The 13,964-nt window shown below is 39.0% G+C and overlaps 1 protein-coding gene across 1 annotated transcript; it reads right to left on the reverse strand.

Moving 5' to 3' along the window:
• Nucleotides 1-969: 969 nt before the first annotated feature.
• tm6sf2 (transmembrane 6 superfamily member 2) lies at nt 970-13,236 on the reverse strand. The gene is made up of 10 exons (XM_034230061.1): nt 13,157-13,236; nt 10,839-10,942; nt 8,371-8,468; nt 8,140-8,243; nt 7,526-7,608; nt 7,032-7,156; nt 6,142-6,243; nt 5,310-5,402; nt 1,861-1,980; nt 970-1,206 (listed from the first exon to the last, which is right to left on the reverse strand). The coding sequence occupies exons 1-10, from the start codon at nt 13,234-13,236 to the stop codon at nt 970-972; spliced, it is 1,146 nt and encodes a 381-aa protein (XP_034085952.1).
• Nucleotides 13,237-13,964: the final 728 nt, after the last annotated feature.

Below are 13,964 nucleotides of genomic sequence, written 5' to 3' on the forward strand. Positions count from 1 at the left end.
CATCAAAGTACAAACTCAATAATGTGCATTTCGTTTGTGTTATTGTGGAACTGAATAGAGCTGAGGTGTAGGAACAAGTGTAAAAAGGAAACTTAGCGTTTGTGAACAGTGTCTCTGAGAAAAGGTCTAAATTATAAATCGTAAACGGAAATGGTTCCAATGTCGGGTTAGATGTTTTAAATATGTATTAGAAAAGCTTTACTTGCAAAGAGTGTAAAAACTGAAACCCCTGATTTACACCCGCATTATTATATACTATTATACAGAACATTGAGCACTAACCTTGGAAATACAATTCCTGCCATTGGCTTTTATATTACTATTAGTCTTGTACTATGTGTGCACATTTTTAGATTTGTGTTCATCATACACTGCTGTATATATATATATTCTTTCAATGGCCTTGATGTTTCTGTTATGGGGCAATCTGCCCACTTTCTGAAGGACCCATCCAACATACAAGGTGTAAAACCTCAACAGCATGGTGTTTTCACCCATCAACAAGCTATTTGCTGCGCTGAGTCCTTGAGGCACAAGGTTGTGAGAGTTTAATAACAGACGTGATTTAATGCTGTTCCCTCTCCTTGTTCTCACTTATTTGCTGGAAGTAAAATAAACAAAACTAAGTCTTTCCATACCGGCTCTGTGAGGCTTTTCTTACTGCGGTGCTAAAATGCTAACAATGAAAATGCTATCACGCTGATTTACAGCATTTGTATTTATAATGTTTACCGTGATCATTGTCTAGTTTAGGACGCTACATACAAACCGTCTTTACTGACCAATAAGCTGTTTCACAGTATGTATTACATAAGGAATCAAAGTGTTATAATCAAGCAATTCAATTAAAAACAAAACCCAAATATTTTGAGCAAAATAATCTTGTATTTTGGCATTTGAAATAAAACAACTCTTCATGAATAATCACACAGGTATTTACCTCCAAAGGTCAGATAAGATTAAGAATAACTATTTGTCTTTGATCTTGGTATCTTTCTCTTCACTGTTTGGCAAACCGGTCTGCCCAGGAAACGGAGCGATCTTCAGGAAGAAGTAGGGGTTATTGCAAACCCTCATGGCCACCAGGATGGGAGTGACTGCATAAAGCAGGTTAGCTACCAGCACGGACCAGAAAACCCCATTTGGGATACGAAATTGAGCCGTAGTACGAGGGTGGAGAGACCCCCCGATGTGAGCCCACTGGCACTGGAAGGAGACACAAACAAGGCAGAGGTTAGACTGCATTGTCATCCACTTATACTGAATATTATCTATCTGCAATGATTACTCCACTAGTTGGTTTATATTCACACAGTTTCTTCCACAGTTCCTGGAGAGAAATGGGGGGAAATATTTACTTAAATTCCCTTATCATTAGTCTGCTGTTAAACTATACAGGCCAACACATAGGCAACTTCACAAGGGATGACTTAAGAAGCTGGCTATTAATTAAAAACTGAAAACTTTGCCACCTTTTATAAACATTAAAACAAGGCTTTAATCAAGTTCTTCCTGTTGGTTCATGGCTCCAATCTTCCTGTCAGGTTTTTAGAGGAAGCACGAGCAGCTTGTTAATTACAGAAAAAAGATGCTTCAAAGGAAAAATGTGGACCAGGTCATATTAGCAGGATATGAGCTCACTACAAAGAGTTTAATTGAAGTGACACGTGTCAGAACTCTTATTGATGAAAGTAAACTTTACTTTAACTTTAATTAATTAGAGGCTGCAATTACCCTAATGACTTGATGCAATGCAAAAAAAACTGTCAGCGCAACCTGCTTCAATATGCAGCACCTGTATCCTAAATAAAGTATTCAGAGCCAGTTATATTTATTGACCGTTTGTCTTCATGGTGTTACCTGGATCATGGCCCCTGCTAAAAACAAAGTCCAGTCTGACATCCATGTGCACCCAGGCTTGAGGAGACCGTAAACAAAGGCACCCAACAGAGGTAGTCCATAGAAGAACAAGTGTAGCATCTGAAAACACAAAATATATTACTTGTGAAAACCAGATCGGTCGATCATTTATTGCAAACATGAACATTTACCAGTGTCTTCCCTCACCATTTTAATCACCCTGATCATTATATCACAACATACTCAAATTAAATACAGTAGGTGAGTATATTATAGTCTATAATCAAGCTAATTCTGTATCCAGTGAAAAGTGTTTTACTGTGCAGAAGTACTTTCCTCTCCATCACTGTCAGTCTGTGTTGTTGTTGGGTCCTGACCAACAATCCAGCAGACAATTAATACAGAACATCCTCATTCTCCTCTGGCCTGCACTGCACTACTCTCACTGAATACAGAAGAGGGCTGCTTTGAATGTGCAAATACAAACCCACAGAATAATTCACTGCGTATAAGTAGCCCCACCAGTGTGGAAGAATACTGGAACCTTTCTGTATTCAATAAAAGTACTATCACTAAAAAAAATCTCTGTACAATTTTAAAATATGTGTTCTTAGCTCTGTAGCCTCTACAGCAGAGGTTTTCAAAGTGTGAGACGAACCTCCCCAGGGGGGCTGCTATAACTATTTCAGGTGTGGCTCGATGAATGGAAGTGAGAAATATTACATTTGTTAAGACGAGAGGATCAGATCGAGGAGCTTAAATGTGTGATAAAGTAATAAAGGAAGTTGAGATCCAGGATTTGGGGGGAATTGTTGAGTTTTTCGTACAGTGATGTACATACACTGATAAATGCACCACCAGTAATTATCTTTTTTATGTATTTAGTGTTGTCATATTAATGTCACTAACAGCAATATTACGGTGTCGTGGCTCGATGACTATGGGATAATAAATGATACAACCATCTAATGCATCTAGGAATTGAATTTAAGTAAGTGAACTAAGGGTGCATTTTTCCAAGCTTTGTCTGAGGGGAGGCTTACAATCTCAGACTTTGAAAACCCTGTAAAGCGTTAAATCATTAAAGTTTATAAGATGTTTTAATCTATTTTTATGATGTATATGGTTCAGAGGTTCAGGGGTCCAATTATGTAGATCTAAAAGTTCATTTTATCTCTTTTATCTGATCTCATGTTGAGTAAAACGTCATCAAACGATCATTAAGCGCAGTCATAAGATAACTGAAATGTGAAATGTACTCAAATAAAGTCTCAGTTTTCTCAAACTTGTTCTTAAGTGTTTAAATTCTGCTCTGATTTATTATCAGTACAACACAAGACAAACTTGATCCATACCAATTTGCCTATAAACAAGGGTGCAGTACGGAAGATGCTGTGGTTCACATCATCACTAAACATTTAGATAAACGTAACACCTATGCAAGAGCCCTCTTCCTAGACTTCACATCAGCATTCAACACAATACAAGCAGACATCTTGGTGTAAAAAATGGCCAAAATGGAAGTAAATCCATACCTGATTTACTGGTATGCTGCTTTCCTCACTAGTAGAGAGCAACTTGTGAAGGTTAACAAAACCCTGTCATCTGCCATCACAACCAATGTAGGGGCCCCCCAGGGCTGTGTGAGTTCAGCTGTGCTCTTTACTCTCTACACTGTTGATTGTCGTTGATTGTGACTCCCATAAAGTCCCCATTGTCATCCATACAGATGAAATCAAGCAGGGAGTTTCATACAAATACTTGGGTGTAATGACTGAGCATCTGCTGTCATGGAAGGATCACATTGTATATCTGTGCAAAAGGACAAAACTAAAAATATATTTTCTCCGCCGTCTTAGGTCTTTTGGAGCGAGCAGAGAAATTCTTCTGTTGTTCTTTACATCTGTGATCATGTCCATTCTGCAGTACTGCAATACTACCTGGTACAAATGTTTGTCAGCAGCTTTAAAATCAAAACTGCTCCACCTGTTAATAATCTGCTCAGATTGTTGGTCAACCCTGTCAGAGACTCTATGACTCAGCCTATCATAACAACCTAGTGAGGCTGTCCAACAACATCATCTCTGACCCAAACCATGTTCTGAACAGTGAATATGAACTGCTACCATCTAATCGGAGATACAGGGTCCCACGATTCAATAAAGTCAGACTGAAGCACTCCTTTGTGCATCAGTCAATCCTCACAGTAAATACAGAGCTAAATCCCAGATCAAATGCACGCTGAAGGCACTTTGAGCATGTTTTCTCTCACTGATTGTGCTGTTATGTTAGATGTTTGTTGTTTGTGTTTCATGTATTGTGTCTGGATATTTGTCTGTTGATGTTGGACATGGAGCTGGTGTGACGCAAGTCAAATTTCAGACTTGATCTGACAAATAAAGTAATATCGTATCATAAGTGCAGTGCTGGAGTATCTCACCACTTCTCTCAAACACAAATTTGCACCCTCAGCACAAATTACTACTCCCACACAACGGTCAAAACAGAGACCGCCTTGACCTTCAACTTAAAATATTTGGCGCATGAAAGCCAGTTTCCCACTTTAACCCTCAAATTATACCACTGAACGCTTTCTTTTCATTCTTGGTCTTGATGAATTCTAATGAGTTGAGCCCAAGGCCTGAAAGCCAATCATATATGCCCTTCAGTCTTTTGTTTAAATGTCTTTTTGGTGCTGCCACGGTAATCTGCCACATATCGTTCATCATCATCAATGAATTTAGAGGTTGGTCAATGCAGAAACATTGCAACCCTGCACAAACCGAACTTCTGATTCCTTCACACGTACACAGAAGCACCAATGAGCGAATGCTAGACACACAAACAAACACACACACACACGCATACACACGCACGCACACACACACCGTTTTTCAAAGGCTGCTACTCGAGACATACTTTCACATGCTGCACACACGCTCTCCTCCCACCCAGTGAGATGCTGATGGGGGGCTTTGGGAGCAGGATTAGCTTATCAAGTTCTCAGCATGCGGTTCGTTTGTCTGATCAATGACTTTCAATTGTGACTGGACTGCAGCCCCAACAAGGTCTTTGGATAACCTATTGACAGAGTTGTGTACGCCAAACAAAACACAACAAAACCCACAGTCGAGGAGGGTCAGAAGAACAGAAATAAAAGGAAAGCTTACCCAGAGCCAGTAACTAATAATCTGATAACCATCTTACTCAAATTAATCGAGGGACAACGATGCACTGGCCCTTGCTCATTGTTGCTGTAATGATGAAAAATGCCTCTGTAATCAGCTACAAGCTGAAAGAGTGGAGGAGATAAGGGCAAGCATCCAGCGCACTCAGAGTGATATCCAGCAGGCAGAGGTCCATTATGTGGCTGGTTATTTAAAACAGGCTGGAGAGGGGCGTTCAGGTGCTGCTGCAGATAGTGTGGAGAGAGAAAGAAAAGCACTCACCATCACTCTGGGGTAGCCCACTGGATCCTTCAGGTAGGGTTCATAGTGCTTCACGTAAATCGAACAGGCTTCAAGCGGAGAGTCCAGAGCCACCTACAAAGGGTGGACAAAATAACAGCAAAACCACACAAAGTAATGCAATTTAATCAGACAAATCCACAAACTGCAAGTTTCCTTCGGCCTGATATTATATAAAAAAGAATGGTCCCCATAGACACTAGTATTTTCAGTATCAGTATTGGTTAAAAGAATGGCACACTGCACATGGTTAAATTAATAGTTTGACATTTTGGGAACTATGCTTCCTGATAGTTGTGTGAACAAAACATATCTGTCCACTAAATGTGAAGCTACAGCTAGGAAACATGGGGAAACACCTCTTGAAGTATCCAAAGACATCACGATCCGCTTTGCTCCAACTCTAAACTCACTAATTAAATACAATATGTATTTGTTTACAGTTTGCAAAACCACAAATGACATATTCATTTGTGAGCTTTAGAGGTGCTGGAAGGCATATTTGTACGTCTCAACAGAGCCCCTCTTGCTGTTTCTAGTCTTTGCACTGAGTTTAGCTTAAGAGCTGCAGGAGCTAGCTTAACGTACTCTCTCAAGAGACATGAGAGTATTATCAACTGTAGGTAGGAGGATGCCGTGATTGACAGAATGGAGTATTCTACAAAGCCGTCTAATAGAACACAATAATACACACAATTTTGAATCCTTGCGACTACCTAAACCTATCCGCATGAACAAGATTACACGCTGCATGACTTTCAAAACTTCCATCACAGCCTCGTAGTCTGTACACATGGATGTGATGTACACTCACCAGGCCTCTGATGGCAGTGAAGGCCATGGCAGCGATCAGAAGCACCACCAGGATCAGATCTGTAGGACGCCAGATCAGCTTCATGCTCTGAGCCTGCTGGGCCTGTGGGGAGAAGACAACACAATGTGGAGCATGGAGATGGAGGTTGTTGCTTCAGAGCACACCCTCAATCTCACTTCAATGACACCTCTGTTTCTACAGAGTGGAATGTGTGTCTCTACAGGTTTTTAAACCCTGCAACTAATCTATTCATTTTTTGGGCCACTTGAGGGAACTCAAATTCATATGTAGTGTTGGCATGCCATCAATATTTGAGTTGGTGTGGCACACTGTTGGGTTTTTACAGATCCAGCAGCTATAGAATAACATAAGTCTTCATTTGTTGTTGTGTTTGTGTCTATCTGATGAAAAGTCCAACATTCAACACTTTTTAGCTATGTTCTCGTGTTCTCTTTTAGGAAATATCTAACTCTGGCTGATTCACTGAATTCACTAGAAGGTTGCTAACTTATTTTATCTTTCATTTGGGCAGCAGTACACGTTAATGCAGCAGTAATATTAAGCCAACACATGATATATATACAAGTAAAACTCTGACTGAGTCTCCACCTGACTGAGGGACAATTTTGATACAAATTATTTACTTTGATCTTTGCTACTTTAAGTTCATTTTGCTGGTAATAGTTACATAGGCTTCTTTTACTTAAGTAAGGTTTGCATGATCTTTTTCATACATTTGGAGTATTTTCCCATTGTGGTTTTCAAAATGCAATTTTTTAAGTACAATTTTGTAATGCTTCTTCCACTGCTGGCTAACTTATTAAATTTCATTTGGGAACATTGTAGTTTCACTTGCTAACATTGTTAGGTTGTTCATGCATCAGACTTACATTGTATCCACCAATTAGTGGTCTGTCCTTGGGCCGTGTGAATAGTGTAATGGCTCCCCACACAGGCATCAGGAGGAAAAGAAAGTTGATCCAGAAAGCTGGACGGATCTCTGACCCATATTTACCTGCCACAAAGAAAAAGCAAGAGACTTTTATCATTGTTTACTGACCCATATACATCTCAGTGTACATCTGTATTAAAGCATCCAAATGAAACCTGTACAGCTTAAGGCATACAGTACAGTATGGCTATGATAACACAGCAGACTTTAGACAAGTCTGATCTTGCAACACTCATGTATGAAGTTTGAAAAGTCAACAACAGCTGCTTAACGCCTGCTTCCTGCTTTGTTCTGTGGCTTGCAGATGAGGCATGGAGCATGTCTGTTGGCAGGCTGAACTGTGACACTGATGGTACACGACAGGGCAGATGTTCACTTGATCAACGCTTTTCATCACGGTACAAGTGAGGGGGAATAAGAGATGTGACTCACCTGCCACTATACCGGCAATGAACACACTCATGTTGGCACACAGAGAGCCAGCCCAGATCAAACCCAGGGATCGGTAGCCTTTCCTGGATGGGAATACATGCCAGTCAGTCGATTCATGCCTCTAATGGTTAACTTCTTACACATCTATCATACATTTTCTGTGTAATACATAGCGCAGTGCAATTTATCCTAGTGGTTAAAAGCTGGCAACCTTTTAAAACATTTTTTTATTATATGATAGTACCTAAACCAAGACAGCACTCACCCTGAACTCTTGAACCCACTTATTCAAATGTATGACTAACTAACTCTAGATGACCCTGTTTCCTGAAAATAATGTTTTATTCAGGCCATTTGGTGAATTTGATATGATTAAGGCAACTTGTGAATCTCTCTCTGTCTCTATTTCTTGAAGAAAGTCTAATATATGAAACAACAAGTCAAGTCTATGGGCTTAGTGCTAAAATATTCTGTTACAGCTGTGCTTTCGCAAGCTCTTAAGTTGTTGTTTCATCAGTTAGATAGGGTACTGTTGATTTCTGTATAGTCATGTTGTGATGGACAGCAAGATGAATGAGCTTGATGTGACCTGATGTGACTTGATCATCACCCACCTGTCTGTTATCCTGCTGATCATCACCAGATACATGATAAAGTGCACTATTCCATCCCAATAACACATCATGATGGCATAGGGCGTCCCCAGGTAAGGCTCTCCCTGAAACACAGACAGTACATGGAGAGTGTTCATGACCAACAGTGGGTTCAAATATGGCTGCCGTTTTAAATCAGGGTATTTTGTATTATTAACAAAAGCATTTTAGAGGTGAGAATAAGAAACCTACTGTCTTTTGGTAGAATGCCATAAAGCCGGAGATAATTCCGTCATATTCCAAGGCACTCACCAGGTCAATGACACAAGTAAAGGAAAATACAGCAAAAACTGCAAAGGCAATAAACAATACAGGTAAATAAAAACATCTATCTGATAGATACATGTGAAAAATGCATAATTTTAAAATTCATATTGTTTCAGTGTGTGTTGGTCCGTGTAAATGCAACTAAACAGTATTAGCTTCAGACCCCCCCAAAACTTGCAGGACACCATGACATGTTAAGCAGCTTTGAACACACGTCATTCAAAAGCCACCATGATTTTGAAAGTTTCATGAAATGACTCAATCTCTTTTGTCCAACTAATCGGAAAATACATACAATGTTGTAAGAATGCTTAGAAACCGCATGTCTCCTAAACCTTTATAAAACTCTTAACTCTTTTCCAGCTTTTTTAATTCCACATTTTTAAGTTCAAGGCATTTGACGTCAACTGGCTTGTCAGTAATTTATGGGAAAGCGGGAGGAGAAAATTAAGTCTTGAGCAGTAAGGTATGCTGGAGGCATATTTATATTGAGTCCCTGCTAACCTAAGGTTAGAGCTGAAAGACCATGTCAACAAGACAGAATTTAAAGTGCAGAGCTGAACAAACACCTGAGTGGCATGTGAGTCTTACAAATGCTAAGAAACTCTGGCCCCAGTAGTACAATAGCTTTCATTTACTGCTTACTAAACACTACTATTCCCTGTGAGGTTTCTTCAGGAGATTTGGGAGCTAGAAAAGCAACTGAAACAGCTTCCATATTTTTTGTATATGAATCACTAATACCAAGTGTAAAAAAAACGTTCTTTTAAAAAAACTGGATTACTAAAAATGGGCTTTACACATGAAGTAACAAGGGGGTTATTTTGAGTGCCAAGAGGGCAGGATCGTGCACCTTAAGGATGTTGGCTGACTTTTTAAAGTGCAGCAGTCTCACTGGTTAACAATCAATGGACTACAACACACGTCGGCTCACCAAAACACTGGCTACAGCATGTTGAAGACTTTCAGCAGATGATCGTAGAAGACGTCTGGATGCTTCGGACCATAAAAAGTCCTCAGTCATCAGGATGCAGTGCAGCATGAAATGTAACTTCACATTATAATTAAGGAGATGGACATTGGTAAATCATGCTCATTGGATTGTTAATGACTGGGAAAATGTTTCCTGGATATAATCAACTACAAAATTCACATTCACAATGGCAGAGCATGTGGGGTAAACAATATGAGGCAAATGACCCTTCATCCGTGGAAAAAATTGTACACAACAGTTGGGAGGTATGACTGTTATGGGCATGGCACAACCGATATGCATACACTGACTTCATCAAGAACTGAACGGACACTGTGAAGTATTTATCAGAATTAGCAATCCCTTTAGCTGAACTGAAACAGAGCATCTAAAAACGTGCACATCATTTGTGGAAAATCGCACGCCTGCATCAGTGATTTGCAGTTGGATATATACAGTTCATAGAAAACAGCTGTAAAAGCCATTGCAATGATTTTCTGCCTGGAATTTTTGTCAGAATGTCATTATAAAGGGAATCACAATGTGTTGTGACACGAGCATATCGCTGCAGATACCACAGCTTAAAATCGCTGTATCATATCCTTCCTATCTGCCCTTCACACACTCTTTGCACACAGACACATGCGTTTTGTCTCGACTGTGTACCAGGGCCTCTGTAATCCTCAGGACAACAAGGTTTATCTCTGACATCTAACAGGTGAGATAGCAGGGGGATTATGGCTCTCTATCATTGAGAGGAGCCTCCCGCAGCTTTGTCCTCATTGTTGTGGTTTCTCCAGCCTAACACTAGCCTGGCCCTGGGCACCAACTACCGATATATCACATTTCTTACCCACAAGCCTAGCCCCTGGTATCAGCTGCAGGGGAGAATTTGCAGGGAAATAATGACTGGAAATGGAGAACATATTTGAACAATAACTTAACGAGGAACAATGTGACACAAATCACTTGTTAAAAGCTAAATTAAAAGTGTGTAAACTGTGCACAAGGGGCCAACTGTCATATGATTAAAACTGAATCCAAACACCCTTATGGCATTTACAGTCAGTTGATAGTGTAGTAGTAATGGTTTTATGCAGGAGCAGAAGTGTGGAGTCTTCGTGTATGACCCATTTTCCAAAAGCTGTGATTTTGCTTCAAGGTCAAGTCTCAAAAGAAAAGCTAAAAGGTTAAGTATGTACAAGAGGTGTGAATGTTCTCAGCTTGAAGGGGGTTTGGGTCGGTCATGACTCAGAAAAGTGTGGTTAAGCTTTGCTCTGAACCTAAGCTGCTTTCGACATATCAGGTGAAATCACATTGAACACAAGTCATGTTACATACAATATAATCTTTGTAAAATTCAGTGATTTGGAAATATATTGCATGTGAGTTGTGAAATGCACATAGTTGTGTTAATTACCAAAGAATAGGACATCTTTAGGGGGGTTGCCACGCGTGATGAAGAAGTAGAATAGAAACACAACCACCAACACAGCAACGCCAATCTCCAAGATCACATAAGGCCTGTGAAAGAAGAGGAATCCAACTGTTATCTAAGAAACATAAGGGTACAGATTGTCCACAGGCTCACTGCTGACACTCTGCACTTTTAGATACCAATCTGCTTCTGATTTTCTGCTTCATTCTCTTCACTAATTAGTTTCTAACATGGAAGTTGTGCCAGTGTGCTCGGCAGTGCTAATTTAGTAAATTATGATGAATGGGAAGTCAGGGAGAATGATAATCACGCAACACCCAGAGTCAGCACAGGGAGAAATAATTCAGAAGTGTGAGGAGAAATATGTGTGAGGGATGCACTGCACCCAGAGGGAACAAAGGCACTGCTGGCGTGGTGCTTTGTGTCCCTGCAGATTTCTGATGAGATGGCAGCATCACATTATTTTCCTTTCTTTCTTAACGCCTGTAATCTTAGATTGTTTCTAGTACATGTGTCGCCTCATTGTAATCTGAAGTTTTACAAATATAATAAGTTTAAGCAATCCTTAATCACAATTGTTGGTATTTCTGATTTTAAAAAAGTCAAACTATCTGTCATCTTATTATGGCAGGATCACATTGGATCTACTTTTCTTGGCTCCTTTTATTTGAGATTTTGGTACAAGGAGTAGCCTTGTATCAGTTTTACAAATATAATGTGTTTAAAGAAACTAATTTCTGAATCAAAATGGCTGGTATTTCTGATTAAAAAGTCTCAAAATGATGTCTCTCTGTCATGTTATTACATGCTTATGTTTTGTTGAGGAGAATATTTTAACTGCCTTCAATTATCTTTCTTTGTATGAGGGTATGCATTTTTATTTTCTAAAAGAAAGTAACAGAACATTGTCGTACAGTTAGTATACAGTACAACAACTTATCTTTGTTCAACTTAAATAACCTCTCATACTGCTGTGGTGGTATGCCTTCCAGTAGCTTTAAAGCCCAGCTTTACAAAGGTATAATCAATCATAAGTGTGGGAAGCAGCAAGCTACTATAAGGCCATGTTAGTTCAGCGCTGCCCTCCATGTTTACTGGTCAAAGGTACAGTTTTCTCACACTGGAAAGATTAATGTGCTGAAGGTATCTCCGGATAAACAACATTACAGCCTCAGAAAAACTCACAATGTGTGCTCACAGAAGGAAAACAAATGCTGTGAAGCTTCCTTGCCAACTCTCCAATTCAAAAGTGCAGAAAGATTTATGCACACAATACTGTTTGTTTACAGAGTGGAAGAGCACAAGGCATATTGTATGTCATGAGCAATTGATCAAACTCTTCTGGGCAGTATGTATTGATTGTCAATGTCCACACACTCAAAAAAGAGCCAGCAGAGATATTCACACAGGAGGAGTGTAAAAGTCTGTCAAAAATGAGTAATATCTGGCTGTAAAAAGTGCAAGGGTGTCGGAGTGGAATGCATGTTTCACTGGCTATTCAGCTCATGAGGCAGTACACAACTCTTAAGACAATATAATGAGAGCAGAATCCCAATAAACAGGCAAAACATAAAATCATTGAATAACAAAATAATATAATAACTGAGTTATCTGAGAAAATTAATTATCTCCAACATCAGATTATCTCCACACATTCTATTCACATTTCCTTTTCTGTTGCCCCAAGAAATGCCAAGTTTAATCTTTTAAGGAGTTTACACAACTAGAAATGTACTGAAATTTGTGGAATTAGTAGTGCTCAACATAATCATGGATTTACGACATGGTCACCATTGAACACAGAAAGAAATACCTTGACCTTATAGTGTACTCTAGTGGTGGAAAAAAACACTGCTTTTCATCTCATGTGATTTACAGGAGGAATTGCCTGTTAAAAAATAAACATTTATATTATTTTAATTGTATTATAATTGTTAAAGATTATATTTGTGTTGGATTAATGTAATTTTAATGTTTTTAGGTGTTGGGGTTGTATACAATTGTTGCTATAATTTTACAGACAAAATTGACTAGTTTCCACCAATTAGTGTAGAAACGTAGCCATAACAATGTTGGCACAAATGTAATAATAAACAATTAAAAGCACATGAAAAATGCCTTGGATGCTTTTCAGACTGCTAATCCACACTGTGGGCCTCAATTAAAAGCTAGAGATATGACCTTAGTTTACTTGCACTATCAATGAAGAGCACCACATTTTTTCTTCAATATCCCACATTTCTTGACTCTGTTCAGCACTCTATTTTTTTTTCAATAAATCAATACGTGTTTTGACTTACTCTTGAAATGCAGGAATGCTGTTCATGGCATACAGAATGCCGAGGGCAGAAAATGAAAATAGAAATACAAAGGTCTCCATCTCTTCAAAAGCTGTTCCCTTCAGAACCCCTCAGCACTGGTAAAAGAAAAGAAAAGCACAGTTATCGGTTTTCACGTCAATACAGTATCCTCAATATAGTAACACTGATATTTTAAAAACCAATATTCAAAAAGCAAGGAACCAATATATTTAAGAGAACTGGAACAAATGAAATAAATCCTTTAAGTACAACTAAATAATATGAATGTCATGGAATAATATCCTAAATAAGATCTACAATTTTGAATAGAATGGAAAAGAAGCAGAGCAGGCTCTTACCGTCTGGCTATCCTCTCGGTGGATTAATCAAATTAGGGCTGGCTTGAGGCAGACATGGCCTTTACTGGGAAAATAATGAAGTGGAGACAAAGAACCTTTTGGGGGTAAAGTTAAGCAATTTGGTTTGGTCAGAGATTTACATAAGTCGTATTAGTGAGGAGGCCTACATTCCACTTCATGTAGCAACACACTTTAAGTGACCCTGATCCTGATCCACTTAATGTGTGTTTTGAAATGTGTGATTGTGTGCCGTTTATGATTCACTCATATAGCTATACTACAATGGTTTAAGGAGTATGGATGTGACAGTAGTTTTCAGGGATCATAAGAATGTAATTGTCTGCTCTTTTTTGTTTCCTTCAATCCAGCAAAAAAATTTGGACACTGTGACCTAAAATATATCAAAATGTTGATCCAATTCAAGACATGGTTGCATATCAGTATGACAA

The sequence above is a fragment of the Gymnodraco acuticeps genome, unplaced genomic scaffold (assembly GCF_902827175.1).
Source record: "Gymnodraco acuticeps unplaced genomic scaffold, fGymAcu1.1, whole genome shotgun sequence".
Lineage (NCBI taxonomy): Eukaryota > Metazoa > Chordata > Actinopteri > Perciformes > Bathydraconidae > Gymnodraco > Gymnodraco acuticeps.

Coding starts and splice junctions, on each gene's coding strand:
- tm6sf2 (XM_034230061.1), bottom strand. CDS start 13,236: ATGGAGACCTTTGTATTTCTATTTTCATTTTCTGCCCTCGGCATTCTG. Junction 7,609..8,139: donor ATCAGCAGGATAACAGACAG/GTGGGTGATGAT, acceptor ATTCCCATCCAG/GAAAGGCTACCGATCCCTGG. Junction 7,157..7,525: donor CATTGCCGGTATAGTGGCAG/GTGAGTCACATC, acceptor TCTTTGTGGCAG/GTAAATATGGGTCAGAGATC.